This window comes from Alternaria infectoria (assembly GCF_024043175.1).
Source record: "Alternaria infectoria strain BMP 0036 chromosome Unknown scaffold_21, whole genome shotgun sequence".
NCBI classification, from domain to species: Eukaryota; Fungi; Ascomycota; class Dothideomycetes; order Pleosporales; family Pleosporaceae; genus Alternaria; species Alternaria infectoria.
In genome coordinates this window covers 93,490-120,220 of record NW_026250710.1, presented here as the reverse complement: position 1 = coordinate 120,220, position 26,731 = coordinate 93,490, and the positions used below count along the sequence as shown (strand labels likewise).

Below are 26,731 nucleotides of genomic sequence, written 5' to 3'. Positions count from 1 at the left end.
TCAGCAGAGTATGCTTTGAGATGACATGGATTTTGCATATACGGTCGTAGTTGGTCCTGAACACAGTAGGTCCGCTGTTGTACATACGTTTCTACACGCTTCTTCCACGTCTTTCAATACGTTCTCACACTCTCCTTCGTTCCCGTGGCTATCAAATTCTCGATTTCCAGCGCTGGCTCGTCTGGAGCTTTGCTACCTTGCCACCCTGTACCATATCCCGTCGATGTTGCTTCATCTCCTGTTACTTTCATTATCGTATAGAATATGTGGAAGCCAGAACTCTGCGAATATAAACAAGTGTGATATCAGACTTGTACATCAAGATCATGATCGTAACACCAGGTCGTCCATCATTCCTCCACGTCTTGCTCAGTGAAAGGCCCACGCGTACGGATGGTGACCTGATCATTCACTTTGACTTGGGCCAAACGCAAACAGAGACCGCCTATAAATTCTCTGGACTGCGTGTTTCTCGCACCTCCACTCTCCTAACTCGACTATATACCGGATCGTAATCATGACCGATTCCTATCGTCCGCCGTACAATTCCAACCGACAATGGACACCAGCGTCTGCACCTTCTGAGGCTGCGCTCAACTACGACGACGCGGATGTGAACCGTATTCCGATCAATCCTCGCCGTTCCAATCCCGCAGTTTCTGCTCAATCATCACGGCTATGGGATGAAGACCTGAACTCCCTCATGCATCGCACTATCCGCGCTTACGATCTCGTCGTGAATTACGACCGCGACTCCCACGGCGGTACCCGCTGGTCACGCGAGGACATCACTCGCATTCGAGACTTCGGCGCCTATCTTCATGGCGACGTCCGCGATTTGAAGCACTGGAGTGAAGTGGTAGCAAAGGAGGGGGAACAAGATGCGTACACTATGGACAAGATCCGCGATGACGTCGAAAACTTGCGAAAGTACTGTGAGCAGATTCGAGCCTTCATCAGGGATACTGAGCGTGTTCCCCTGCGCCAACGTATGACACGAGACGATGGAGTGCAGGCTGGTCAGAATGTGGATGATGGTCATGGTTTTGATGGTGGTAAGGACATCTTCCCTGGAGGTGACACCCTAGGTACTGACTTCTCGCTGCCTCCAGACACCAACCAGCTCGTCGAGAGCACTCAAGAAGGCGAGGATATGGACGTCGAGATGAGTACCGGCCTGGAGGAGAAGCCTGAAGTGGTCGATCCGACACTTAACCCACGGCAGGCAGACTGGGCAACTACACCTTCAAAGCGATTCGCTTGGTGAACGATCGTACATTCTGCAGCCTTCCGAGGCGTGCATCCTTACAGCAGACACTGTAGAACGAGTGCTAGACTAGTTCACGTAGCACGTTGGCGTCGTGTGACGAAGCAAAGATATCCAAATGTTCCCACACGTTTTCCACGTTCCAGCTGATTGGTGCTCGGTGCTCGGCTATCTCAGGACCCCTGCGCAACGGCCTGCACCTGTGGTGTGAGCGACTCAACGCTTTCACATGCTTGCAACTCACAACTCTCGAAAATAGCACGGATTCGGAATAATGCCGTCTGCGCCAAACGAGGATAGCCGCTATGCGGCGGCTGTCGCAGCTCTAGGCTTATCTCGCATATTTTCTTCATCTTCGATCTCGACCCATTCCCATTCGGCTGCTTCTTATTCGTGTGCGGTTGCGGAAGAGTCTGGGTGAAGCCGCCGCTGGGATCTACGACCGCACAGCTTGGTGGATACGCCCGGGAGATAAGCCGAAAGTATGCTGAGGGTTGAACGCGCTGATATCTGCACGTCGACTCTTGACACGCCGTCTATAATGGAAGGGGAGGAGACCAGCTTCCGGCCCAGTATGCTCTACAGCGTCCTGCCCACCGTCGTATCGAACCATCTTCCGACGATACCTTCTCTCAGACAATCTCTCAACGACGTACGAAACCGCGGAACACACAGTAAATCAGCCTCAGTCGACGAACTACCACAGCCCGAGACGCCTCCTCCAGGCTATACGTCGATACCCCCGAGTGGTTCGGTCACACCGTTTAGACTGTCAGTTGCGTTGGGCGAGGCAGACGTGGAGTTCGTGGACGATGGATCGGATCGACCTGGTTCTTCAGGAAGCGCACTTCCACAGCCACATGGTGCTCATGAGGGCGGCTGTGGCATCAGGTGGAAGTATGCTACTTTAGGTATGAATGTCGCTCGCGAATGTTAGTATTGCATGCTCATACCCTACAGGAACAAGCCTCATGGCTCAAGCATCTCGAGAATCAAGCGAATCGATCAGTAGCCCCGACGAGACATCCGCGACGCTGACCCGACAACTCTACATACATGGCATAACTTACCTACTTCGAGGGCTCCCAGCGAAGCTCACCCCAGAAGAGACGTTGAGCATACAGGCGGCTCTTCCACAAGACGTAGTCGACACAACAAACGACGCGAATACCCACGCGTTACTCCCAGTCTCGCAACGCAGTCCTAGTACTCAGAGAGTGCCTCCACGAGACCCCACGATCTTGCACCGCCTGACCGCCACCCTCGTCCTCCAATCCTTCATCCTCATACAGTTCCTTCTACCATACATTAAGCTATTCCTATCACACACCTATCAGTTCGAGAGGAAGCATCAGATCACAAAACGGCTCGTCAATACAGGCGTCGCGACTGTCGATGATATCGGACGGAAGACGCTGCGGCTGTCGCAAACCGTGTGCCAGATGAATGATGGCATGGTAGGACAGGCGATCAACGAGATGACCATTTGGTGGGTTCGAGGTGTCACCGGAGGCGTTCAACAGGGTCTCGCTGAGGGATTGCAAGCTATGAGGATAGCGGAGAGCCAGCGGGGTGAGGAGAGTATGGGGCGGATCGACTGAGTAATTGGACTGCATTAGCTATGGCGTTAGGCATCTGCATAACTTGATAGACTGACGAATTAATGATATGCATCGACTGTTCCGTCCGAGCTGCTGGACCCTGATCATGTTCTACACGTGATCAGCCGCTTATCGTTATCGGGCGGACTTCCTAGCGCGTTGTCGACGCACGTCCCTTGGAAAAGTGCAATGGCAAAGTTTCTAGCGGTAACATTCTAACGGGTACACGCCATTCTTTTCTCCCCATTCGCCGTCTTCCTTCAGGCGCACACGCAGAGTACTCTAGTTGCTCATTCTAATCGTTCAATATACCCTCTGTTTCGAACGAGTGTGTACCATTACCCGCACATCATGTTCGGCGCAGTGAGAAGATGTCCCGCGACCCTCGCGAGGAATCTTGCCTCAATTTCCACCAGGACCCTCCGCACACCTTTCCCTAATACCTCGAGCGCCCTGAGAATACCATTACAGTCAGCGCGCCTCGGAAATGCCTCGTTCGCTGGTTTCCACAACAGTGCCGCAAAGTGGCAACAGGAGGCCCAACAGAGCATTGAGGAAGATGGTCCCGTCACAGAGTTCCAGGACCTGGCCACACGCGGCCTTGTTCACCCTAACCTAATCAACACTATCACGAGGCAAATGAAGCTCACGACCATGACGGATGTGCAGTCCAGGACCATCAACGAGGCCTTGAGCGGGGTTGACATGTAAGATCTTTCTTCGATTGTAACTTCCATTCGCTAACATCAGGCAGCATCGCACAAGCAAAGACCGGTACCGGTAAAACACTCGGTTTCCTCATCCCTATCATCCAACGAATTATCGCGAACGACCCCCAGCTCGGCGAGAAGGTCAGAGGATATAAGCGCGCCAGACCAGACGATATCCGCGGCATTGTCATTTCGCCAACCCGTGAACTGGCAGAGCAGATCGCTGTCGAGGCGAAGAAAGTGGTCGCCGGCACGGGCATCATCGTGCAGGTTGCTGTCGGAGGCACGCAGAAGAGGGCTATGCTTCAAAAGACCCAGCGCGAGGGGTGCCATCTCATGATTGCTACTCCCGGACGACTGATGGACATTCTCTCAGACCCTTACTCCGGCATCAAGGCACCAAAGCTCAGAGCATTGGTCATGGACGAGGCGGATCGCCTCATGGACGACGGTTTCCAGAAGGAGATTGAAGAGATCAAGAACTTCCTTCCCGACCCAGCCGAGGTCGAACGCCAGAACCTCATGTTCTCCGCTACTATTCCCCGCGATGTCGTCAACCTAGTTCGCCAGATCATGCGCCCCGGCTTCCACTTCGCCAAGTGCGTCGATGAGAACGAGGAGCCAACACACCAGCGTATCCCGCAAAGACTCGTCCATCTGAACGGTTTCGAGAACGTCATGCCCACACTTTACGATCTGATCCTCCAGTCACAACAGAAGGCACAGGCTGGTGAAACCCGACCCTTCAAGGCTATCGTCTACTTCAACAGCACCGCTGAGGTCACCCTCGCAGCATCGGTCTTCTACAAGCTCAACGGTGGCTTCAAGCGCAACACCCCTCTTTCTGGCACCAGATGCTACGAGATCCACGCCAAGCTCACTCAACAGCAACGTTCAAGGGCTGCAGATGACTTCCGTCTCGCAAAGTCCGGCATTCTCTTCTCCTCGGATGTAACAGCCCGTGGAATGGATTTCCCCGAAGTTACCCACGTCATCCAGATTGGTCTGCCCCGTGAGCGCGACTCCTACATCCATCGTCTCGGTCGTACTGGACGTGCCGGCAAGGAAGGTGAGGGCTGGTTGCTCATCTCTCCCTTTGAGAAGCAAGAAGTCCGCCGTCGTCTTCGCGACCTGCCTCTTGTCGACGCCACCGATATGCTCGAGACTGCCACCGTTGACATGAGCGAACCGGCCGAGCTCCCTGAGAACGTCGCAAAGATTCTCTCTGATACCGTCGAGGCACACAAGAAGGTCTACCCCGACCAACTCGACGCCGCATTCCGTGGTCTGTTCGGAAGCTACCAGTGGTATGGTGACAAGCAGGGTCTGCTAGAAGGTGCGAACCGTCTGGCCGAGTTTGGCTGGGGCATGCCATCCCCACCCCCACCACCTGCTAGCCTCTTCTCCGGAGGCCGCGGACGTGGCGGCGGTGGCCGTGGAGGCTTTGGTGGAGGACGTGGCGGCGGCGGCGGCTTTGGTGGCCGAAGCGGAGGCTTTGGCGGTGACCGCGGCGGCCGCAGTGGAGGTTTCGGAGGTGACCGTGAAGGCCGCAGCGGGGGCTTTGGTGGTGACCGAGGTGGCCGACCTGGAGGATTTGGTGGTGACCGTGAAGGCCGGAGCGGAGGCTTCGGTGGTGACAGGAGAGGAGGCGGCGGTGACCGCAGAGGAGGAGGTGGTGGTGGCTTTGGCGGCGACAGGAGAGGAGGCGGAGGCTTCGGCGGTGGTGACAGGCGTGGAGGCGGCGGTGGCTTCGGTGGTGACCGACCAAGGAGAGAGGCCCGCGAGTTCTAAACAGCTAACCGGCTGTTGAAGAGACTCCTGCCCCGCGTCCTTGAGATGTAAGTCTGCCATACTTTCCGTCTCGCCTTTTTTCCTTCTCTTTCTTGTACTATATACCTGTATACCCCCCACAGCAAGCTTGGAAACGAGGGATGATGACGGAGACATGTCATTGTATCGATACACACTGGTTGCATTGGGCGGCGTTTACAGGATCATGTCCCGCTCCAAAAAGCAGCAGCAGTGCATGTTGTTGTTGTCGCCGCAGCGATCTTTTTTGGGTTCTGGTTGGTAACCAAACGTATAAACAATCTCCATTCATACTTCTGGAGTTGGTTGTTGGTTGATGTAAAGCTAGTTGTAGTTAGTTGGTTGGTGTAGGTTGAGAAAAAGTTTTAGTTATCTGAGAAGAGAGTGTTTTGGGTTGATGGATGTGTGTATGTTGTTAATGGTGTATTTTCCAAAGGCATGCTGGGTGGTTGATGCAGACAGCTTTAACTACTACGTTGAATCTCGGAAGGACTATGCTTTTAGATTGTCGAATCCAAAGCTACATGTGCAACACCTTCCTCTGTCAATCATCTGGATATCCTCTCAGTCTGCATTGTAGTCACAACACTTGCGCGCGTCAGTAACGCAAGATGTTCTGTAGTGCAAAGTCGGCCCGGAAAACTAGACACACACCACGACAGACCCCGAGGATCCAAGCTATGAGCTAACATAATCCCGTTCTTCTTCCCCCCACTAGTCTCCTGTGCATTGGTCAGGGCGACACCGTTCATGAGGTGTTTTACTACAAGTTAATTTATTAAATAACACAGAAAACATCGAACGATTGCACCCGCGCATGGCCATACAGAATCCAAGCACAATGTGCGACAGGCATGTACATGGCGTGTGCCCGCATAGGTGTGATAACCACTAGGATTACCCCACCTGTGCGGCCACACGCTTTATGCCGGCCTTTCGCGCATTGTGTTTGTGATTGAAATCTGTTATGTGTGTTGCTGTCGTTTTTTGTTATAGTGACTGGCTACTGGCTGTCTGTTGGTAGCTAGCGAGCGAGCGGTACGGAGCGGAAAGAAAGAAACCCTAGGTTCGGTTCGAGATGGGAGAGGGTTCGGTTCGAGATGGGAGAGGGTTCGGTTCGAGATGGGAGAGGGTGGGTCTTTTTGGGATATAAGATGGCATGAGTTTAGGAGGTTGGGGGATGATCCTTTTTTTTGGCATTGTGTATGGGATGTGATGTAGAGGCGAGTGTTTCACTCATTGGGTGTGGAGGTAGATAGCTCGCTGGATTGTGATGGAGTGTTCAACGTTTGTGTCTTTCCGTGTACTTGTCAAGATGGTGATGTTCGTGAGTAAGCAAGAGGATCACGATGTAGGCGAATTTGGATGTCAGACACAATGCATAATCCTCTACAGTATGCAGAACAACGCTTCGTCTCCTACATAACTCCAACGAAGGAAAAATGACCACCAACAAGACCAGGAAACGCACTATCAACGCTCCATCACATCAAATCCGACTTCTCCTTCTCCTCATCAACCACCGTTCTAAACTCCTCAAACGCCTTCTTATCCATAGGATAAGTATGTTCCGTTGCCGGATACTCCCTACTCTTGACCTCATCCCTGTACTGTGATATCGCCCGATGCGCCTCCTCCCAGACATTCCCATACTGTTTGACAAACTTGGGCAAGAACCGTCCAGGTGGGAAGTTTCCTAACATATCAACCTGCACGAGCACCTGGCCCGAACAGCCATTACCTGCTCCAATGCCAATAGTAGGTATACGCAGTTCTCGGGTAACCACAGCAGCGACTTCAGCCGGCACAGCTTCTAGGACGACGGCAAAAGCACCGGCTTCCTGAACGGCGAGCGCATCGTCCAGGAGTTTCAAGGCGGAGTATGTGGATTTGCCTTGCACGCGGAAACCACCTAGAGCGTTTTGGCGCTGAGGTGTGAGGCCGATGTGCGCGAGGACGGGGATGCCAGCAGAAGTTATCTTGGCTATTGTAGGAGCCATTTCCTTGCCGCCTTCCAGTTTGACTGATTTGACGCGGCCGATTTTGATCATGCGGATAGCGGATTCGAGGGCTTGGGCAGGGGAGATCTCGTAGGTTCCCATGGGGAGGTCGCCGACCTAGGAGTTTGTCAGTGGATTCAGATGGGTTGGGTTCGAAAGGAAGGGGGCGTACTGTGAATGCGCCTTTTGTTGCGCGCGCAACGGATTTACAGTGCAGTAGCATCTCTTCCATTAGCACTTCGCTGGTGTCTTCCATGCCTAGTGCTACCATGGCTAGACTGTCTCCGACGAGTATCATGTCCATGCCGGCGTGGTCGGCGACGTGGGCGCTGGGGAAGTCGTGCGCGGTTATCATGGTGATGGGCTCGTTCTTGCGGTATAGACTCTGCAGCGTGTTCAGAGTGACGGGTTTACGCGCATTTGCTGGCGCAGAGCCCAGTGGAGAATGTGAACTCCATCGGATTTGTGCGGAAGGCAGTACGGCTCGAGATATCGGCGACGACGGCGAGTATGCACGTGGAGCTGTGGGTATATGTCGCGAAGACGTTCGCAGCACGTTCATGAGGGCACGCGACATGGCGGCAGTGTCGCAAGTGTGGTGGTGGTGGGGATTTTGGGCGGTAGAAAATTTGTCAGAGCCCCTGAGGACGGTGTGGAGGTTTGTTCGTAAGCCATGGTCCTAGGGCGGGATGGGTGTTGCTTTTAAGCAACATGTGCAGAGAGCTGCGCTGAAGATTGTATACCTAACCTTGGAGTTTTGGAAGAACCGAGGGTCAGCCTGCGCCCAGACGCCAGGGGTCTGGATGTGCCCTGATTGTCTTCGGCGCGTCGATTCTTCGGTACACCCCGCCTTTTGATTATGACTATGTATACTGTAGCGTGTCCGTCCCATCTGCCTTTGTTTCTCTCTGAATTCAGCGTTGTGCTTCGAGTTGCAGAGAGCGTCGTTCGGACCGGCGGTGAAAGCCTCAGGCGAGGATCTCGGGGAAGCTGCGGCATTGCTCCTCAGTGATTGGATGTCGGTCCCAGCACCCTCAGTCTCGGTATGCATTGAACTTATACTATCTTCAGCTGTGCGGTCGGCATAAGCTTCGAACAAGTCTTGGTTGATTCAGACGGAATTGAAGATTTCTTCGTTCCATCTACGCTGAAGTGTCAAGTCAGATCAGGGAAGCGGTAGCCTTCGGGAACCAGCCAGTCTGCGTTTGGTAAGAAACGTCCCGCTTCATGCACGGCGAGTGTATCTCAGTCTGTCTGCTGTTCTTGTGCATCACCGTGGATCATTTCAGAGCGTTTTGTTATACTTGGTAGATTCAAGTGCTGGGTTTGAATGGCTACGCGTGGCACACGGTGACGTAGCCTTCGGAGTATCCTCTCTGCACAGCTTGCGAATCGACACCTGGGCATGTAAGCACCTCGGTAGAATCAGTGATAGTAGAAGTAGACATCATGATGACTGGAGAGCGGTGCTGTTATGAATGCATGAGGCAGAGATACGCGGTCGCGCCGTGGTCTCGGCGATGACTTGCCCGGCGAGACGTGCGCAAGCGTGACATGCCGGTATCGAGCTCGTGATCGCGACTACCGCATTCATTACTCCCGCCTCACTGTTCCTGCCCTTTGACACGTCCGACCCCATAGACGCGACAACAACACACATTCACCGATCGACATCCTTACCAGGGTTCAAACAACCACAATCTGCCAACAAAGCACGCACCAGCTGCCAACGAACGCGCCCCTCATCCGCTATCGATAGCCCCGCCGCCTACCTCACGAGAGCTCTCACTGCGAGCTGCGCACTGCTGTATACAACTTGAAGACGAGCGGAAGACTAGGGAAGAGCAGCATCCTTTACAGGTCGCGATATCAGGAACGCCAATATGAGTTCGCCAAAGAGACGTATTGAGACGGATGTATGTGGAGACCTTCACCCCGGTGGTTGCTGAGCAAGGGACAAGAGCTAACCGAGGCCTCTTCCCAACTATACAGGTCATGAAGTATGTTGCGCATGGATCCGGCTGTAAAACAGAATGCTAACATGCGAACAGGATGTATGTCGACCAACTTGCCGCTTCCTTCGCGCCACGCGCCTGGCAACCACACGGGGAACCCCGATAGCTGATACAAGGCAGGCTCATGAGCGACTACGAGGTGACTCTGGTCAACGACAACAGTGAGTAGCATTACGACCATTCCTATCGGATACACAGCTAACATCCCATAGTGTCAGTCCTTCCTACCATCCGAATCCGCATTCGCCGAAAGGACGCTGACACACCACAGGCAGGAGTTCTACGTTAGGTTTAAGGGCCCAGTAGAAAGTAAGTTGCGCATGCGCCATGCGCATCATCATGTGCTAATGAAGGACAGCGCCATTCGAGGGCGGGCTTTGGAAGATCCATGTCGAGTTGCCTGATCAGTATCCGTATAAGAGCCCTAGCATTGGCTTCGTGAACAGGATATTCCACCCCAATATCGACGAACTGTACGAACTATACCTCTGTTTGGCTACATTGGAGAATACCCGCTTACTTGTATAGCTCTGGCTCCGTCTGCCTCGACGTCATCAACCAGACATGGTCACCAATGTACGACATGATCAACATCTTCGAGGTCTTCCTTCCTCAGCTCCTGCGATACCCAAACCCGACCGATCCTCTGAACGGCGAGGCTGCAGCCCTCCTTATGCGCGAACCTAAGAGCTACGAGGCCAAGGTGAAGGGTATGTATACAAGGGTGAGTCGTGTGAGCCAGGCTAATGTACATCTAGAATACGTCCAGAAGTACGCCAACAAGGACACTGCCGAAGACTCTGACAAAGACGATGGCGATGATGACGAGATGAGCTCTGTCGGCAGCTACGAGTCAGGCGATGAAGATGAAGCGGCGGGCAATATGGAGGACATCTGAGGCAACCCTTCTTCGGGTGCCATCAGTCTCCTTTGTATTGTCCACGACCTTTCTTCTTCACTCTACTTCCATGGCTGGACGTTCACGGCGCTGATCTGGCGCATATAAAGGCTACATTGCTGCATATTCCCCTGGCATGTGGCTGCTTTACGTTTTGGTTCTGGGTTGGATCTCTCTGTTGGCGTTTGTGTCTTGCTTTTGAATTTCATAGTAGGCTTGTGACTAGGATCATTTATTTCGTCACTCTTGTGTAAGATTGGTCGGATGACCTTTTCGATCTTATAAGTTAAGGCCGATGTTAGAGGTACTGTATGCTATTACCTGACATTTCCTCTCATCACTCGCCTTTCTCAACTCTCATCTCAATTTTCTTCTCATGTCCTTGTCTTAAGACTCTTTAACTCACTCACTCTACTCATCTGCTACTGCTTCCGTTATTTCGCTCACAACACATGCAATAAGTATCGCACTCAACCCGTACCTGTCACATGAACGGATGTCTGCATGTGGGACAGTTCCTATATATTGCCGCGAACTACTTTTACTCTTTATTGGCTATTAATCTCCCTTCCTACCGTATCTCAGGATATATACATGCTATCTGGCCGCCCGCCGGCTCCTCACCGCTCCACGCTACCACCCAACCGCCTCTCCTCACAGTGAAGGCGAATCACGTCCACATCAAGCCCTACCGCTTTCTTCCCCGCTCCTCGTCTTCTTCACCTCGAAACACTTTTCGCCATGCGGGGGTGCAAAGTTCTCGTCGCCCGGCCCGAGCGCGTCCGCGTCCGTTTGTATATAAACACCTAATCGGGCCATCACAACAACACCTCGACGCGAACGACAATTTTTCACAGCGCACAACACTTTTACTGCGAGCATCAGCTATATACCAGGTCAGAGTACGGAGTTCCCCTTGCATACCCGGGATCTTCGTGGTTTGTGGGCTAAATTGATAGAGTCAGGTCAAGGTCAAGATGGTGTCTCACAACGAGGCAGCCAGTCGCCACGACAAGCGTGCTAGGGAACGTCCGGCACTCAACGCCAACACCGGTACTGGTTTCACCAACATCGGGGCTCCAACTAACTCCAGGCGCTCCACTGGGTATCTTGGTCGGAATGGCCGTCATGCTGACAGCAGCCGACGCAATTCGGCTCCGGGCACTGGTCTCCCTACTGTATCCCGCCCGCAGAATGATCGTGGTACCGCAAGTCCTCAAGGTCTCAACTCTCATGGTAACCCAAACGCATCCTGTGGTCTACTGCTACTAGCTGCTAACACCAGTACCGGTGCCGTCCGCAACGAGGCCAGCCCTGAGCCTGACCACAACGCATTCACTACACCTACCAACCGTCGCATGGTCAAGTCCAGTCCCACTGGTTCGCCTCTCTCGTTCAGTGGCTCGCGCCTGACGCGCCTTCTCCCCGACTCACAGCGCACGCCTTCTCCTATGACACCCCTTGGCCGCGAGCCACCCGCTGCCATGACCATGTCTGCAAGCCCGATTCGCATGTTCAATCGCCCTAAGGGCAAGGGCAAATCGGTCGAAGAGCAGTACGTTCTTCCCAGTCTTAACGGCTCCAACATCACGGTCCCCAAGCGAGGCAGTTCCAGGAAGCGCTCGGACAAGTGGGCCGTCGACAGCGGTGACGACGATGCCGCCAAGCGCAAGCTCTCAAACCCGAACGCGATCGCTGTCGTCACTGGTCGAAAGATCTACAAACCTCGCCAGAAGCCTGTCTCAGAGCGCCCCATCCTCAGGATGCGCGGCGACAGGGAGCAGAGGTACCTGTGAAGAGCTATCCAAGGGGAAAGGATGACGGGAGTCTCGACTTGACAAAGAGCTGTGTGCTGGATCGCTGTTCGCTGGTTTCCGAGATGCGAACGCGACCAATCACAGTAAGTTTTTCTTCCTCAATGTCTTTCTTCAGCGTTCTGCCAGTCATTTTTCTACGCATGCGCTTTTCGTCGCTTTTTTCAGTCCTATTCTGGGAGGTGAGCGGGAGTCGGTTGTATGTGCTGGTTATGGCGATGGTGGGATATGGGTCAGTTCTGTTGCTTGTGAGTTGCGCTTCTCTTCGGTCAAACGGAAGGAATATGGGGATGTTGATGACGGATATGGGTCTGGATCTGGGTTTCGTGCTTGGATCCCTTACGACTTTCATGACGGCGTTACGGATGGAGGACTGAGATGGATGATACCCTTTGCCTTTTACTGGAGGAGCACTGGTGGATTTCGTAGGTTCGGATTTGAGAGGTTCGGTCATACGTAGGCTACCTTGTGTGGCGATCTGCTTGGGCCGAGGGCTCTGAGTAGTATCAATCGAGACATGAATCTCAATTTTTCCCATGGGTGTGATGTCGTGAGAGCGCCTTCCTTACATGAGCTGCCAAGGCACTAATCCACGTGTTGCTCACGCAACTTCCGCCTTCCTCTTTCCTACCTCCTTCTCCCGTCTCACAAACCGGTACGCAGTATTCCCGCAGCGATCCAAGGCCGACAGCAAGGCTCGTAGCGACGCTCCTATCACCAGGGCTGTGCCATGCACCCAAGCAACGATCGACGGATGAACCACGCCCAACACCTCCATGCCGTACCCCCACACGTCCTTCGATAGGCAATAACGCCTATCAGATGCAACAACCACTGTTATACCCGGTGTGGTGAGTCTGCCTCAACTGCGCAGGCAGAGAGGCGAGGTCGTTACCCCGCCTGCCCTGCATGCGAAGGCCAAAGTGGTGAGTGCCATTAGCCGCTGGTTGGTAGAGTCGTGCATACTCAATAAAGCCATCAGTTCACCGGTCAATATGCACGTTCGGAATGGTTCTGTCGAGTTCTCTCTGTTTCTGCAGCTTCTGGTCAACTTGACATACCTAAGCCTTTCGTCTCTTTGCGCTCAAACAAATACACTTACAGAACAATTGAAAACGACACATCGCCTATATTTTTCATTAAAGTATGGATCCAGCAAGTCTCACTATTGGTATCTTCGGTTTATCAACTGTACTACTCGCGACAATCAGGAAGCTCAAGGAGACAGTCCAGGACGTCCGGTACGCTAAGGACGACCTTGCTCATGTTCAGGATGAGATGGATCTCTTCGCAGGAACATGCGACGACTTTTTGGATATGTGCGATGAAGATCCATCGAATTCGGAACACACCACGAAGTTGAAGCTACAATTGACATCTTGGACCATAAAGACCATACAAGGCTTCGAAATTTTACTTGGCAAGGTGCAGCCAGTCGCCAGGGACCCTCGAGATAATTATAACATCATCGAAGTTGTTACTGCTCATGTCGTATGGCTCAGGAGTAAGGGTACGCTAAGATATCTTTGTGCTTCCCTCGTCGTGGCAAGACAGAGCATGGTTTGCTTTACAAATATCCGCTTCATCGAGAAGCTAAATAGGGAACTGGCTTATCTCAAGTCGATACTTTCTTTGACCGAGACCGAAAGACGACGCATTGAGGTGGGATTCAATATGACGGTAGAGAAGCGCATTGCAATTACTCAAGAGAAGATGTAAGTCGCATGATCCCATCAATAACGGCTTCACTGACACACTTAGTCGTAAACGTCGCATCCAGCGAAGCAAGATTAAAGCAGACTTGAACGAAGCAATCACGGAAGCTAAAGTGCATGAAAAGAACATTAAAGATCCAGATTTCATCCCGCAAACGAAACCACTACGACAATTTCGATACTCGGTCACCCAATACAGCAACGATGTCGTTGTTCAAGAGAGGATAGACCGAAGAGCTCGTCGCTCGGATCAGGGTAGTTCGTCAATCACGTTCCAATCAACTGCTACCACGCCTACACAGTCTACACAGTCTTCGCACCATCAGGCGTCAGCACCAGAATCCCCTCCCACGTCGCCTGAACCTGCAGAAGAAGATCCACGCATAAAAGAGTATGAGGAAGCAATAGACATGGTACTGGAACAATGTCGCAGATGGAAAAAGATACACAAGGATGTTGGACCTCACATCATCTCAATTCCACCTACCCCCCCAGAGGCAGCGTCCCAAACAAGTCTGGTGGTTCCGCCCGTCGTACCTCCACCTCCTCCGAAACCCGAAAGAAAGATCAGGAGAGGACGGGCGTCTTCCTGTCCACAGCCACATCGAACACGGCTAAGCAGTCAAAGTCCAATGCCACATAGACGTTATCCAGCCGAACAAGATGTTAACGTTGCGGAGGATGCCAATACGGGAACCTTCATGGAACCCGTCATACATGAGGAGACTGAAGAGGCCTTACAAGATGGAACGTCTGAAGAGGAAGACCCATCAGAAGAGCAAACTAGAAATGCGGGACCGAGTATATGGCAAGCTACAGGTGCGTTTAAGGGTAATATGCCAAGGGGTCTGTCTAGACGGCGGCAGAGGAGTCAGTCACCTCAGGACTTTTGGTAGCAAAGTCCAGCAGATGACATACACTCTTGCACATGCGAGAGACTGTTTATTGTGCGACCGTACTACAAGTAGGATAAGATAGCGAGACGAGCGATACATTATTGTTTTCAGTTGGAAAGTGTTCGATGATGTATCCATTTTTTCGTATTCAAACTATTCCAGGCAATCCACTGACCCGTTCTGTGAGCTTGCAACTCCCCGGCACATGAACCAACAAACACATCCCTGTTCTTCCAGCGAGACCAACTCGAACCCAAAGAGGGTGAGTCGAGGTCTCAAACCGAACGAACCGAGAAGTGTATACCAAGCCAGATGCCGAGCGGTCGAAGGTGTACAAGAAGAGCGAAGTCGACCAAGAAGAGAAAGACCATCCAAATGAGAAAGAAAGAAACCAAACCGCCTCTCATACAGACTGGGAAGGAGAAGAAAGAAAACGCCCATACCCAATGCCCGATAACAATGCAATCCCCAACCCAATCAACCGATATCCAAAGAAAACACCCTAATGCACCACCCAACCCTACTTTTCATCAAACAGAATACTCAAAACACCCTCTTCTCATACCCAACAAACTCAATGCACACTAGCCCTCCACCCCTCCAACGCATTAAAACTAACATCCCCCTCCATACTCTCCTCCCCAAACCCTTCCCAGGGAAGTTCATGCGTCTCATCACCACTCTCCTCCGCCCCGTGATCCTGTTGCGCCGCACTACGCCTCAACTCCACACTCTCATCCTCATCCTCATCGACAAAGCTGCGGATCGTGACTTTCTTCGCCTTCTTCTTTCCACCAGTAGTTACCGATTTCTCCGTGTTACCGTCGTCTTGCTCTTGCTCTTGTTCAGACTGCTGGACAAGAACCTCTTGTGTAAGGTCGTCGAATTCCGCTTCGGTGAGCTCGTCAGCTTTTTGGCCTTCGAGCACGTCGTGGAGGCGGTAAATTTGCATGTCGAGCCATTCGAGACGGCGGTGCAGATCTTGGATCGAGGCGTTGAGGGCGTCGCGGCGGCGCTTTCCTAAGCTGGGGTCGTGCTGCTCGAGGAGGGCGGTTTGGACGGCGAGTTCGGCCCAGAGGTGGACGCGCTCGTCTTTGAGGCCTTTGACGACGAGGGCGAGGGCTTCGCGCGGGGATTGTGCGGGGCGGAGGGTTGCGTCGGGTTCGTCGGCTGTGCGCGTGGATACAGAGACGAGTTTGGGGACGCGGAGGGGGCCGGTGGCTGTCGTGTAGCCTTCGCGGCGGCAGACGGTGCAGTTGTCGTTGTCGTGGTCTTTGTTGATGGGTTTGCGGGATGTGGTGGTTTGGTTGGTGGAGCTGAGCTTGATGTCGGGGAGGATGAAGGCGGATGTCATTTCAGTAGGAGCGCTGCGGCGTCTGCGGCTGGTGTTGCTGAGCATGGACGCGTCGATGGCTGACTGCTTTGTTTGGGTGGCTTCGGCGTCGGCGTCCAAGTTCGACATGTTGCCAGTGTCTTCTTCGAAGTGGGTGTTGGTGGTGCGCTGAGTGGTGTCCTTGAGTGACGATTTGCGCACAAGAGAGGGTCGTCGTTCACTCTTAGCCGAAGCGACTGACCTGACAGTGTCCTCGCGAGTTTGGCGCTGCGATCGAACGGTATCCTCGCGGACTGGCTCTTCGGTTCTAGCGGATGAAGCACCAAGGCGCTCGGCAGCTCGCTGTTCTTCCAAAGATCTTCGAAGTCTAGCAATCTCTTCCTGAGGGAAGAAGCTCAACTCTGTCAGACTCAGGTCAGCAGGAGGCTGAACAGTCGTGGTCTGTCTCGTTAGAGTGGGGTTTCGTGAGATGCGAAGAGTTGCGCGAGGCGCAAGAGACAGATCAGTTGTCGACTCCACATCGCTCTCGGCGCGGGCGTGCTTGTCAGCGGGAACAGGTGCTGAGACACTGCGGGTTGAGAATCGCGAATGTCCGGTGAACGACTTCCGTGGACTCTCTTGGTTTGGTACTCCAGCGACCTTGCTGTTGCGGACTTCCTGCTGGACACGGTTCTTGATGCGCGTACGTGTGTCTTCGCGGCGATAGCTAGGCTTGCGTTGCAGAGTGTCTTCAAAGATGTGCTCTGTATCCCGAGTTTTCGAAACGGGACCGGTGGTATCGTCAAAGTGCTGCTCGATGTCCCTAGCCTTTCGAGAATTCTCACGCTGGCGAATCTTTCGCTGCAACTCTGCCTCCTTCCTGGCCCACTCCTCGTTCTCCTCATCTTGCTGGGCTTGCAATTCGCGAAGCTCGTTCCGAAGGTTCTCATTGTCCAGACGCATGGCTTCGTTGGTACGTTCCTGTGTCATATCCTCGAAGTGTCGAATAGTGTCGTCGCGTCGGCCAACCTGAGCTCGCAACGAAGCTTCTTGACGAGACCAGCGCTGAGCCTCCTCTTCGCGCTTCGCCTTGAATTCTGCCAATTGAGCCTTGAGCGACTCGTGGTCGGACTTCAAACGGGCATACTCAGCATGCTCTTGACGCGCCTTTCGCAGTTCCATATCCCTACGAGTCAACTGCTGGGTGTTTTCGTCCTGTTGAGCGCGTACGCGAGCCAACTCGGCATGTAGGTTGACGTTCTCCCTCTGGGTCGCATTCGCGGCTTGATCGAACTGCTGACGAAGCTGAGTTGTCTCTTCGCGGTGGTGTGACTGGTCTTGTTCGAGTTGTTCGCGAAGGTTGTCAATCTCCTGACGGAGCTGCTCGTTCTCGTGGCTCAAAGCGTTCTTCTCGGTCTTAAGTTCTTCGCAGGTCTGGAATGCGACACCCAGCTGGTTCGCCATGTTGTCGCGTTCGGTACTTAGACGTTTCTTCTCGATTTCAAGTACAGCGAATTTGCGGTCGGCGCGATCGAGCTTGGTTCGGAGGGTCTGTACTGTCGCGTCAAGACCTAGTCATTGTCAGTCAAGTCATATATCTTCTACATTTTACAGACACTTACGCGTCTTCTCGACCTTCCAGCCGCTCTTTCCGCCAGCATCAGAGTCCTGCGCGCTGTCGCTTCGTCGCAGCTTCTCTTGCGCTTGTGTGGTAGCCCTCAGCTCGATCAGCTCCAATTCCTGCTCATCCATCTTCTTGTCCTTCTCCTCACGCTCACGTTCCATGTCTGCAATCTTCTCCTGTAGTTGCTGGAGGGCAGCGAAGATGGCCTTCTCTTCGTCGGGGATGGGCGCGCCGTCGATGGGAATGTGCGACGGTCGGCGACCACCGTATGGAGGAGCAGCGAAGCGTGATCTTGAGGGTGCAGTCTTGGAAAAGACTGGCGTGCCATCGTCGAAGACGCCAGAGACAAGCTCGGTAAGGTTGGGGATATCGGGCAGAATAAAAGACTGCGCAGTCGCGTTCTGTGCTGTAGCCGGCCTGGAGCGAGATGTTGTTTTCGATTGCGGCTGGTCGACGTTGCCGTCAGTTTGGAGCGAGGTCTGTCGGCTCCTGTTACCCCAGCGCGTGTTCTTGGCCGAGTCCATGGTCAGTGTTGGTGGCCGGTGCTCCATGAACGATGATTCGTCTTCCGAGAGCTTCGCGTGCAGCTGTGCAAGTGAAGTGCGCTTGCGGTCTTCCTTTGTAGATAGGGCGGGGGAGTTGCGCTTGCTTGCAGGACGCGGTGATGCAGTGTCAAGGTCGTTGCGTGAGGCGCGTCGGATCGCCGCGTCGCGTCGAAGGCTACCAGTCTCTGCCTGGTATGACTTGCGCGACCGGTTGGTGGGGGGTGTGATGTCGTAAAGGCTGTTAAACTGAGAGCTCATCTTGCTGGGAGTACCGCGGTTGCTGCGGTTACCTCGCGCCTGCTCGACGGCCATGCTTTCCTCGTCGGATATGCTGTGGTCAAAGTCGCCAAACTCCTTGTTTACCATGGACGTGTCCGGCTGGACCTGCTGGGAGCGGAACGGAGCCCAGGTGTTCATCTTCTTGGCTGTTGACCGAATATGCGGGTATGCTGGGAGTGTGTTGGTGTCTTCGCCAATGTTGTGCTGTGTGGACATGAGAATGTCCGGGTCGTCAAAGAACTGAGACGTGTTGGTGCCGAAGCCCGAGCGCTGAGTGGGATTCGAGTCGCTTGGTGGTGGTGACGGTGAGGTGATATTCCTGGGGCTGTGGCTGAGGCTGCGTGATAGTTCTCGAATAGCGCGCGCTTTCCCGTCACTTGTGGGAGGAGACGACTGCATGTCGAAATTGTGAGGCTGCGGCGGGCAGCTTGTGGAGGGTCGCGTCGCGTGGTAAACACGTGAATAGGGTATGAGAAAGATACTTCGTAAAGGCTACTGAAGTTATATCATTACCTCCAAGAGTAATTCCAGCCCAAGTATGATGGGGTGTCTTGGGGCGCGTTGTAGTGGAAAGTGCGATGAGTGTTGAAGATGAAGCGGGTCAGCGTGTTTACTCCAAAACAAAGCTAACGAACCCTGGCCCCACCCAGCCACCGACGCCCGTCATAACGTGCGCGGCGCGTCGAACAACTCGAATTGAAAGGCACTGCACCCAACTGCGACGTTCAGAAGTATTGTTATGATGATTTTGTTACTTTGTGTCAGTGCTATAGAGGTATCATAAATCAGATCTGTCACGACCATACTCCGTTCCCGAACATCCGTTACATGCCATCCCATGCAACACTTCGGCCTGCGCAAAGTCGATTCCATCTCCACAGAACACCCACCACCATCATGTGTGCCAGCAGAAGTATCACTGAGCGTCCCAACCCACCCAAGTCGACTGGTCTTCCCCTGATGGATATACCAGCATGCAAGAAGTCGAGTGATGCTATGCACAACAACGGATACAGGACGCGTGGATCCGCCGCAAACGGCTGACAAGGCGACAGCAAACTATAAGCCTTTGCGCAGAACAGCAAAGTCTTAGTAGTGCTAATGGCAGCCGGATTCCTTGACAGTCTGTACAGTTTTGATGATGCACTCGCAGGTGGCGGTGGAGGGAGCATGAGACGCTGTGGCGATGGCGTTCTCCCTCCAGAAGGGGGCGGCGGAAACTCCAATTTCCTCCGCAAGATCACCGCCCCGTCCTCAGAAGACTGCCTCCTCATCGGCTGCGGACGTGGCGGACTAGGCGATCGGTCCATGACAGTTGCGCTGAGATGCGATCGACCAGGCCGTGTGTAGTTGATCGAAGTACGCTTTTTGTTACCTTGATTAGGTGACGGGCTGGGCGTGTCGGCTCGCGATATGCGAGGACTGAACTCGTCTAGACCCGATGGGCCGGCATATGCGTTGTACTCGTCAAATACCAGTGGTGATTTCAGGACATTCAGAATTTCCTCTGCACCTGGACGTTCATCCGGGTTGATAGCGAGGAGTGTCTTGAGCGATCTGTATAGCTTTTCGGGCAAGTCTGATCGAACCCGCTGTTCGTCGTCGATACCAGCCCAAGTCGAGATCTCCGCCCTCAGCTGATCCAGGTCCTCGTTGTCCTCATCGATACCGTCCGCGTTTCGGTATGGCAGTCGTGCAAAACACATGAAGTAGACGATCATACCGAGCGAAAAGATGTCAGACTTGGTTGTGAAGTTGCCAAAAGCACCTCCAGGTCGCTCTTGACGAAGCACTTCGGGGGCGCAGTATGAGATGGTTCCAGTTGCTCCTGTCGAATTTCTCGCTGTGTTCGCGGACTGCACTTCGCCGAAATCGCTAACCAGAACTTTGATCTTGCGGCCAGTACGATGGAGCAAGCAGTTGCTAGGCTTCAGGTCTCGATGTATGTAGCCGTTGGCATGAAGGTGACTTAAGCCGGATGTGATGTCCTTGAAGAAGGATATGATCTCTTCAAAGTGCATGCGACGCGGTCCATGCACGTCCTCTGGATCTTCCAGCTGGCCCTTGGACCTCCTCCTGAGTCGCTCCTTCATCTGCTCCTTGGTGACAGATGTCTTCATGGAGTCTAGAATATAGTCGTGGAGATCGCCAGCGTTGCAGTACTGCTGCAATATGAACGCGCAGGGTACGCTTGGGCCAAAGCTAGAAATCTGGTAGTCCTCCAGCCATACATGTCGGTATGAAACCAGATTCTCGTGCGACAGGGTCTGAAGTAGTTGCACTTCGATCAAGACCTTCTCCAGCCATTCGTGATCGTCGCCGACTGGCACGCGCTTGCATGCGAACTTGCCCAGGTGCACGCCGTCCAGGATATGCTGCACCAGCAAGACCACACCCTTTCCTCCTCTGCCTAACTCCCGCTCTTCTATGAAGAAGTCCTTGAAGTAGTTGGGACTGAAGGCTCTGGCAGATATACCCTGGCTTCTAGCTGGCTGAATCGGTGTGCTTCCCACAAACTCAGAACCTTCTGGCGGTTCGAAGCTGCCCATGCGCAAAGGGGCAGGCGCCAGTTGTTTATGTGGTGAAGATGGTCGCGATCCCTCTGTTGATCCTGGCTGACTCCGGCGCAGCATTTGGAAGTATGCGGGATTGACGAAGCCATTTTCGGTAGGTATGCCAGGCGCAGTATGTTCCTCCGCGTCGCTGTCGTGTTCGTCATGGGGTGATGGTTCGCGGTAGGATCGGTGACAGTATGGGCATGACGTAGAGCCGATATCAGTCGCGTGGGAGGCATCGCGGAGGGAGAGTTGTTTCGAGCGCTGGTCGTACACGACAACAGCAGAACCATGACGCCTGTGAAGTTCGTTAGCACTATGTCATTGTTGTCGTATGACCTATCATAATGGGAACCTACAGTACAATCTCTCGCGACTCAGCCGGAGCGTAGGGAATCAGCGACATGTTTTGGCGCGACTTGCGACCGTCGGCCCAGTCGTATGGGTGTCGGCTTGGGAAGGGCGCGCACCGTCTTTGACAGCGGTCTGCAGCGTGTCGCCCACGTAAACAACCGAGCTGACGCAACTGCCTTCAATATGGAAAATGTGAATGTGATATGTGCGGTCGTACCACCTCGTGCGGTGCGGGGAAGCTACAAAGGCGCGGTATAGGCAGGGACCTTAGTCGATAGCCCACAGCGGATAGCAGAAGGGGTAGCGAACGGCCTCGCGACTGTCTTGTAGAAGTGGCATGACCGTGTTCCTCAGGTAGCGCTGACTGTTGTCATGGTGTCGTGTGTTGTTTGGATGGCGCGCAGGTTTTGGTGGGGAGAGTGGAACGGCAAGGGCGTCCCAGCTGGCAAGGGTCTGTCACCGTCTCATAGCAAGTGCATACCAACAATGACTGGCCAGACTCATCATTATTTTCAGTGGTCTCTACCTAGGCAGTCTCCAGGCTATCAGTAAACCGGATCCATGCACGGTTTCATCCCCCTCCCACCTCATACAAGAAAAATCTGAACAGGTCTGCAGACTACATCAAACCAAAAACCTTGCAAAGTAGGTGGCCCAACGTCAACGTAGACTCCAGAGTGTTCAGTTTTTTTCCTAGTTTGGCGTGCTCCTGTCTCCTACAAGTGGCTCTTGACCAACATGCCACCCTCCCAGACCTCGCCCTTCTCCAGCCTCTGCCAGCCGTCCACGGCACCGATCTCGACGCAGACCATGTTCTTGTAGCCGTCGTCGGGTGAGAAGTCGCCCATGGCCTTGGCCTTCTCGATCCACGGGTTCCACGTCACAGTGTCCTTGACGTTGTCGCGGATGACGTCAAAGCGAGGCTTGCCGTCTTCGGTGATAGATGTCGTGTCTTGCTTGATGTCCTTGTAGACGCGATCTGTCTCGCCGGTGATCTTGAGCTGGTTGTCGCTCTGGGTGTGGGTAGAGGCGTTGAGTACCTTGTCGACGTACTCGGTGCCAGACAGGCCGGTGATGGCGATCTTGGACACGTCCTGGATCCTGAAGTAGGTGTGGAGCAGGAACTGGAACTCGAAGCTCTCCTCGCCCTCGTTGCGGACGGTGAGGACGGCCTGTAGGCTGTCCTTGCTCAGTGTGACGCTGTATACGAGGCCAAAGTCCAGCGGCCACGCCTTGCGCGACTCCTCGCTGAGCGACTGGCGGTCGAGGCCAAAGTCGAGCTTGACCGAGTTGGAGTCGAGAGCATCCTCCGCAGTCGACTTGCCCATGTACTCCCAGCGCGATCCACGCGCGAAACCGTGTTGTGGAAGCGACGAAGTGGCGTGTCCCTCTTTGGGAGGGGGACCGAAGACGGGGAATACGACGGGGATGCCACCGCGTACGGGCTTCTTGCCAGTCAGATCGGCCGCGTCGCTCAACCAGAGGTTCTCAGTATTTCCGCCGCTGCTCTTCCAGCTAGTAACAGTGGCTCCAAAGAGCAGCACCTCGACGCTCTCGCCAGACGGCAGTCTCGCGACGACCTTCTGGCTGCCACCCTCTCCAACGATGTCGACCTGGGGGCCGGGTGCGGACGCGGTAGGCGCGTTCAACGCTGATGGGCGGTTCGCACGGTCGACCATGGTGACGATGTGTTGTTGCTGTAGCTCGAGGTGATGGTGGGGTATCTATTGTATAACTCGAAGCGGCTTGTTTGCGGGTTTGATTGATTGCTCGAACTGCAATTGGGAATTAGATGGTGGAATATCAGGAAATCAATTGGGGACAGCTCACACTAATGGCAGCAGGCGGTATGGAGCTACTTGGTCTAGAAGGGAGGTGCTCGCAACGAGAGCCCTGGGGTGAGGGGCAACAGCTCATTGCCCCACCAACACCTGCCAGCATCCACGCATCACCCACCACCACTGAAACACATAGCTTGTTTCATCTCGACTCTCTTACAGCCCGCTTAGCTGCTCCGTCTGAACATTATTGGGTCTTCCGCCCTCTCGGTGCATATACTTCCATGCCGGCGATGCAGATCCAACAGAAGGGTGCGTCTTCGCCTGCATGTCTGGCGAACAACGGCCCGCGGTGTCCGATTTGCCGGTAAGAGCTGGGTGAGCTTCCATGCCTTACTATTTCACCCTGTGCATCTGAAAATAGCCTGAAGACATTTACATTCTCACCTGGTGGCAAGAGAAGACGGCTCAGTCCCAACCTGTACCCAGTTTCAGGTGAACTTCAAGACCTCAATGTTCCGTTTAGGCTCATTCTGGTCGGCCATGAGATGGATATCCATAGAATGCTACCCTTGGCTTATTGGCAGAGGCGTCAAACTGTATCTACGTTATGAAATTTATGCGGGATTCTCTTGTCGTTCGTGTCGATACCGTCATTACTAGTCAGCGTATCCTTGATACGTCTGAACACAATGTTCATTTGATTGACTTCATCAAATCAAAGGCAAAAAACTACCTTGTGTTACCAATGGCCGGCAGAGGTTCAGGGTAGCTCAACAGTCATCATGCACGGGACCGCCATCAGTGATGCGCAGCCAAAAGAACGAAAGCTCCTGAACCCAGACTTTTTCTATAACTACAAAACAAGTCGTCAATGAGCTACCAGCTCTACAAGGTTGGCGTCGGCCCGAGTAGCGTGCCATGGCTGCTGCGCCTAATTGGTGCGACGGGCGGCTTCCCCCACTTCAACACCACAGCTAAGCCACCGCTAACGACCCGTAGAGCCTAGACAGAGCTGAAAACGCGTGGCTGACGGATCTCCCGCTGTTGTGCTATATGAGATGATGCCCCGCTTCCCTAGCTCAAAATGCTGCACATCTCTGATCCCCCCGGCATAGACCCGCCAAGGTTTAGACTGATCTAGTGCGAACGATACATTTACGAGACTGTTTGAAAAAGAAGAACAGGAGTTGGAAATGCCTTCCAAGGGTGTAAGATGTTTCACCTACATCGCGGTGGATGAAGTCGAGGTTGAGTACACGGTACCAAAGGGCAATGTCAAAAGAGGCGACCAACACCAGTTCCTCCACGATCATCTCGAAGTAGAGTCATCCAACTTGCCCCATTTCAAGTTCACCGGCAACTTCGAATTCATCGTTCGCCAGGATGGCCGCGAGCTCACAAAACAATGGGTCGCAATCAACAGCATGACAGGCAAGTTAGAAGACGGATCAATGGTCAACATGGAACAAACCCCCAGCATCTTCGCCAACGACCTCATCATCACATACGGATTCTACGACGCCGGCCCAGGTCTAGCAGAGTTACCAAAACAGCATCAATGCTACGTAACCGTCACAAAGAACTACGAGAACTGGATGCGCGACATCATCCCCCAAGGCTCCGACAAATCAAACCGCCCCTTCCACAAAATGGTCCTCCCCTCCGCCCACGACATCGGCATGAACAACATGTCAAGCAGTCTCTCGCTCCTCAAAAACGCCGGCACAGGCATCATAAAAGAAGTCCTCGGCCGCAGTCTCCCCCACGCCCTCACCATCATCAACAAAGTCGGCGACGGCGCCATAAACAGGATCGCACCAGACATCATCCGCGCACTAGCCATAACCCAGAAAGACACTCTCGACACCATCCTCAAGATCGGGGCGCGCTACTTCGAGTTCCGCCCCGCGAAATGCCATAGACAGATGCAGAAAGTCAGTCCCCTGGATGATACATGGTATTTCCAACACGGCGCCATACCAGGGATGCCGTATCGCGTGTTACTGGATCATATCACGCGGTTTCTTGTTGACCATAAAGACGAAATCATCGTTGTGCACAACCGGTGGGATGGCGTGCCAGGCGACTGTCCCCGCCCCAACGACGATGAACTACGAGATGCGGTCAACGATATCCTGCGCGATAAAGATCTTAAAGCGGGGAACCAGGAGGATATGATGCACAAATCCATTCACGACCTCCGCGAGTCAAATACCCGGCTCATCATCCTCAAAGACTGCGGCCAGATCTCGAATTACGACGACGCCGCCAATGCTACGCTGACTGGGGACTCGATGGTCGAGAAACTATCTTCTATGTGTGAAGACCCGCCTAGAGGCCACCCGGTTACATTACTGCAGTGTCAGGCCACGGCAACGAATATCAGGGATGTGATTATTGCTAGTGTGCTTGATTCGGATGTTAGTACGAGTCCGATATTAGCGACGAAACCGGTGTGTGATCATAAGATCTTGCCGTTGTTGAAGGGGGATGTGGGGAAGAAGCTGATGGGGGAGGAGGGGGTTGTTGTGATATTGAATGATTTCTTTGATGGGGCGACGGCGGATGTGGCGGTGGGGTTGTGTAGGGAGAGGTTGGGGTAGATGGGAAGGTGGAATGGGCTACGAGTGAGATGTGATATGGAAGGAGAATAATACATGTATTACATTATTACGTGCTAGACTATGAAACAATCTCTACATAGCACTACACGCTCAAGTATATTCTCACCCTCTAAGCACCCCCATGTTCCCCCGGCGTAAAATCCGTCGTCCCCAAATCCCTATCCCCCTGCACCACAAACTCATGCCCCTTCGTCAACCCATCCAAAAACCCATCCCCCACATTCAAATGATCCTTAACAATCTGCCTCGGCGTAATCCCCAACCACTGATTAACACTAACATCACTATACTGACTACTCTGCAACACCTCCAGATAAACCAACGTCTCGTTCCCAGTATTCTCAAGATAATGCGCATTAGGCACAGGCACATACCCGACATCACCAGCCGTAAAGTCGAATGTGCGAGATGCGGCGGGTGCTTCGTAGACGGTGAGGCGGGCGGAGCCGGCGATGAAGTAGGACCATTCGTCTGAGGTGGTGTGCCAGTGGAGTTCGCGCATGGCGCCGGGTTCGACGGTGATCAAGGCGGCGGAGAAGGTGGATGCGATGGGGAAGGTGGAGGGGTCGAGGATCTTGATTGTGCCGCCGGGGACGCGGGCGGGTGCTTGCTGGCTCCAGTGGTAGGAGTATGCGCCTACTTTTGGTATCACGCCCGCGGGGCCTGTTACATTTTGCTCTGAGATGTTCTTCGGCGCGGGTGTACCGGGGAAGATCCATAACTGTTCCTGAGGCATGTTCTGCACTGTTTTGACCGACGTACGAAAGTTCTTGGCTACGACGGACTCTGGGTTCCGTAGCATGAGCTCGGAGAGGAGGAAGGTGTTTTCTTCGCTGAAGGAGCCGTCGTTGAAGATGAGTAGGAATTCGCAGCCGTTTTCGAAGGCTTGGATCGAGTGGGGGATTCCTGGGGGGAAGAACCAGACGTCGCCT

The 26,731-nt window shown here is 53.6% G+C and overlaps 9 protein-coding genes across 9 annotated transcripts; 6 read left to right on the top strand and 3 right to left on the bottom strand.

Moving 5' to 3' along the window:
* Positions 1 to 517: 517 nt before the first annotated feature.
* Positions 518 to 1,267, top strand: J4E92_009101 (uncharacterized protein; the record flags this gene model as incomplete). Its single annotated transcript, XM_051500450.1, has 1 exon — positions 518 to 1,267. One exon carries the CDS (start codon positions 518 to 520, stop codon positions 1,265 to 1,267), a length of 750 nt encoding a protein of 249 aa, XP_051349276.1.
* A 484-nt stretch (positions 1,268 to 1,751) lies between these two features.
* Positions 1,752 to 2,868, top strand: J4E92_009100 (uncharacterized protein; the record flags this gene model as incomplete). Its single annotated transcript, XM_051500449.1, has 2 exons — positions 1,752 to 2,178; positions 2,228 to 2,868. The coding sequence occupies 2 exons, from the start codon at positions 1,752 to 1,754 to the stop codon at positions 2,866 to 2,868; spliced, it is 1,068 nt and encodes a 355-aa protein (XP_051349275.1).
* Positions 2,869 to 3,219: 351 nt separating this feature from the next.
* Positions 3,220 to 5,369, top strand: J4E92_009099 (uncharacterized protein; the record flags this gene model as incomplete). Its single annotated transcript, XM_051500448.1, has 2 exons — positions 3,220 to 3,575; positions 3,623 to 5,369. The coding sequence occupies 2 exons, from the start codon at positions 3,220 to 3,222 to the stop codon at positions 5,367 to 5,369; spliced, it is 2,103 nt and encodes a 700-aa protein (XP_051349274.1).
* A 1,502-nt stretch (positions 5,370 to 6,871) lies between these two features.
* Positions 6,872 to 7,964, bottom strand: J4E92_009098 (uncharacterized protein; the record flags this gene model as incomplete). Its single annotated transcript, XM_051500447.1, has 2 exons — positions 6,872 to 7,504; positions 7,560 to 7,964. 2 exons carry the CDS (start codon positions 7,962 to 7,964, stop codon positions 6,872 to 6,874), a joined length of 1,038 nt encoding a protein of 345 aa, XP_051349273.1.
* Positions 7,965 to 9,270: 1,306 nt separating this feature from the next.
* On the top strand, positions 9,271 to 10,300 carry UBC8 (Ubiquitin-conjugating enzyme E2 8; the record flags this gene model as incomplete). The annotated part of the gene is made up of 5 exons (XM_051500446.1): positions 9,271 to 9,303; positions 9,615 to 9,711; positions 9,761 to 9,875; positions 9,931 to 10,112; positions 10,161 to 10,300. 5 exons carry the CDS (start codon positions 9,271 to 9,273, stop codon positions 10,298 to 10,300), a joined length of 567 nt encoding a protein of 188 aa, XP_051349272.1.
* A 977-nt stretch (positions 10,301 to 11,277) lies between these two features.
* Positions 11,278 to 12,096, top strand: J4E92_009096 (uncharacterized protein; the record flags this gene model as incomplete). The annotated part of the gene is made up of 1 exon (XM_051500445.1): positions 11,278 to 12,096. One exon carries the CDS (start codon positions 11,278 to 11,280, stop codon positions 12,094 to 12,096), a length of 819 nt encoding a protein of 272 aa, XP_051349271.1.
* Positions 12,097 to 15,299: 3,203 nt separating this feature from the next.
* On the bottom strand, positions 15,300 to 21,446 carry J4E92_009095 (uncharacterized protein; the record flags this gene model as incomplete). Its single annotated transcript, XM_051500444.1, has 4 exons — positions 15,300 to 17,608; positions 17,660 to 18,804; positions 19,539 to 21,338; positions 21,400 to 21,446. The coding sequence occupies 4 exons, from the start codon at positions 21,444 to 21,446 to the stop codon at positions 15,300 to 15,302; spliced, it is 5,301 nt and encodes a 1,766-aa protein (XP_051349270.1).
* A 664-nt stretch (positions 21,447 to 22,110) lies between these two features.
* On the bottom strand, positions 22,111 to 23,073 carry J4E92_009094 (uncharacterized protein; the record flags this gene model as incomplete). The annotated part of the gene is made up of 1 exon (XM_051500443.1): positions 22,111 to 23,073. The coding sequence occupies one exon, from the start codon at positions 23,071 to 23,073 to the stop codon at positions 22,111 to 22,113; it is 963 nt and encodes a 320-aa protein (XP_051349269.1).
* A 1,295-nt stretch (positions 23,074 to 24,368) lies between these two features.
* On the top strand, positions 24,369 to 25,778 carry J4E92_009093 (uncharacterized protein; the record flags this gene model as incomplete). Its single annotated transcript, XM_051500442.1, has 1 exon — positions 24,369 to 25,778. The coding sequence occupies one exon, from the start codon at positions 24,369 to 24,371 to the stop codon at positions 25,776 to 25,778; it is 1,410 nt and encodes a 469-aa protein (XP_051349268.1).
* Between the last annotated feature and the right edge of the window lie 953 nt (positions 25,779 to 26,731).